The following is a 1,870-nucleotide window of genomic DNA, read 5'->3' on the forward strand; positions in this document are numbered from 1 at the left end:
TTTGTCTTGTAAATCATCTCTCTCTTATGCACTGTATTGTTTTGTTTACACATTATATACCATGTGTAAACATTTGAGTGTATTCCCCTTAGTGGGCACCTATGCTTGTGTCTGGATGAGGTGATCTCAAACTAAGTACTTTGATAGTGTGCTCTTGGAATCTACATTTTTTCCCCTATTTGAACCAATTCCCCTTTGTCTTACCTTTTCTTTGGTGCTTTGATTGTAATTCTAGAACTTTTTATGATCCCATTTTCTTCCTTTTTACTGGCGCTGATATGACCTTAATGTGTTGCAAGCGTCGTAAAGCCCTTTAAAACTAACAAAAATTGAGCAATTTTAAGATTTTCCACATGAAGACAATACCAAATTCTTGCCATACTGTGTCAGCTTAAACCAATTTATGACTCATATCTACAACTTTCCTCTATTGCCTTCCTTTTTTACTGGCGCTGAAATGACCTAAAAGTGTGCAGGCGCCGTAAAACCCCTAACAAGTTAACAATTCATGACAAAATGGAAGCCTTATTTTCAAAACTTAATGGTTCCATTTGTAATGAAAGAAAAATGGCCTGTCTTAAATTGTCATTTTGAAAAGTCTTTCATTTCTCTATAATTTGGTTGACTCGACTTGGTCCGCAAAATGTTCGTATTTTCTTCATGGTGAAAAACTTGGTTCTATATATAGATTACACCCACATTCAGTAAAATAACAATGCTAACACAAGATCAGCTAGAAATCACCTTTAGGCTTGTACATGCCTTCAGTTTGTCTTTCCCCCCTCCCACCCTCCACCCACCCACTTTGATTTGAAGGGACAGTGATCAGTAACTAATAATATAGGTATTTGGTGCATTACGACTTAACGTAAAGTAACAGTTGGTCAAATCGTCCAGTGGTGCCCATGGATAGTGTGCTGAATGTTGTAAAATGATTCCTTGTTGGTGTTGACAAATTATTTTGTTATTTGTGCCGTTCCATTGACCTGTATGTACCATGCCAAAACATTGGTAGCCAGGTAGATTTATTTGACACAAAGAAGTCCCATCTAGATTGATATTAGATATATTTTTAAAAAATTATTTTTCTCTCTTTTTTTTTAAAAATGTTATTTATTTAGTTTGGAGTAGTATGGTTGTTTTGTAATAAACATTGTAATCTTTAATTTATTTGGAAACTTTTCAACGTCAATTATTTTTTTTCCCTTGTACTTTGTTATTCAACAATCGTGGTCGATGAGAATTGACTCATAACTGGAAATCTTTTTGTTAATTAATGGTTTGTGCTTTTTGATGGGTGAAATATAAACGTGGTGTACTGTAAATGCCTTATAAATGCCTATTAGTATTATTTTTAAACAGTCAATAACTTTAACCCATTGTGTCAATCTTGTGTTATGTCAGGGTGGATTAGAGAAAGAAAATAAAGTTAAAAGGCAAAATCATCGTCATTGTGCTATTTCAGAAACTAGTACTCATGTTGAAAATGTTAAATGTAAGGACTGGTGGGGATCCTGACCTCCCATAGTGGGCAGGGAGGTACACACTGTCTTCTATCCCGTTATATCTGTTTTCCAACATGCTTTCTGTCTTTGTCTTGGAATGAGATTATTTGGTTTTGTCCTCGCACTGGCGGGATCCTAGCTGGGAGGGAAACAGTCAAATGCATAGTTATTGTTTTGGGAGATGATATTTTTTTCCTTGTAAATCATCTCTCTGTTATGTATTATTATTTTTATTTTGAATGTATAATGTAAGCATTTGAGTGTGTTCCTCTTTGTTGGATTTTGTGCTTGTGTCTGGATGAGACTTGTAGGTGATTTCAAACTAAGTACATTGGTGGTATGCTCTTGGAATCTACATCTGATCC

The 1,870-nt window shown here is 34.9% G+C and overlaps 1 protein-coding gene across 1 annotated transcript in view; it reads left to right on the top strand.

The window, feature by feature from the left end:
* LOC144957550 (uncharacterized) overlaps positions 1-1,518 on the top strand; it is a 6,682-nt gene extending 5,164 nt beyond the window's left edge. Inside the window, exon 4 of the mRNA XM_078888897.1 lies at positions 1,405-1,518. Coding sequence (XP_078745023.1) covers positions 1,405-1,518 — 114 coding nt within the window. The remainder of the gene's footprint in view (positions 1-1,404) is intronic.
* The last annotated feature ends 352 nt before the right edge of the window (positions 1,519-1,870 follow it).

Source organism: Berghia stephanieae, chromosome 12 (genome assembly GCF_034508935.2).
Source record: "Berghia stephanieae isolate SIO BIC M18660-M18661 chromosome 12, UCSD_Bste_1.3, whole genome shotgun sequence".
NCBI classification, from domain to species: domain Eukaryota; kingdom Metazoa; phylum Mollusca; class Gastropoda; order Nudibranchia; family Aeolidiidae; genus Berghia; species Berghia stephanieae.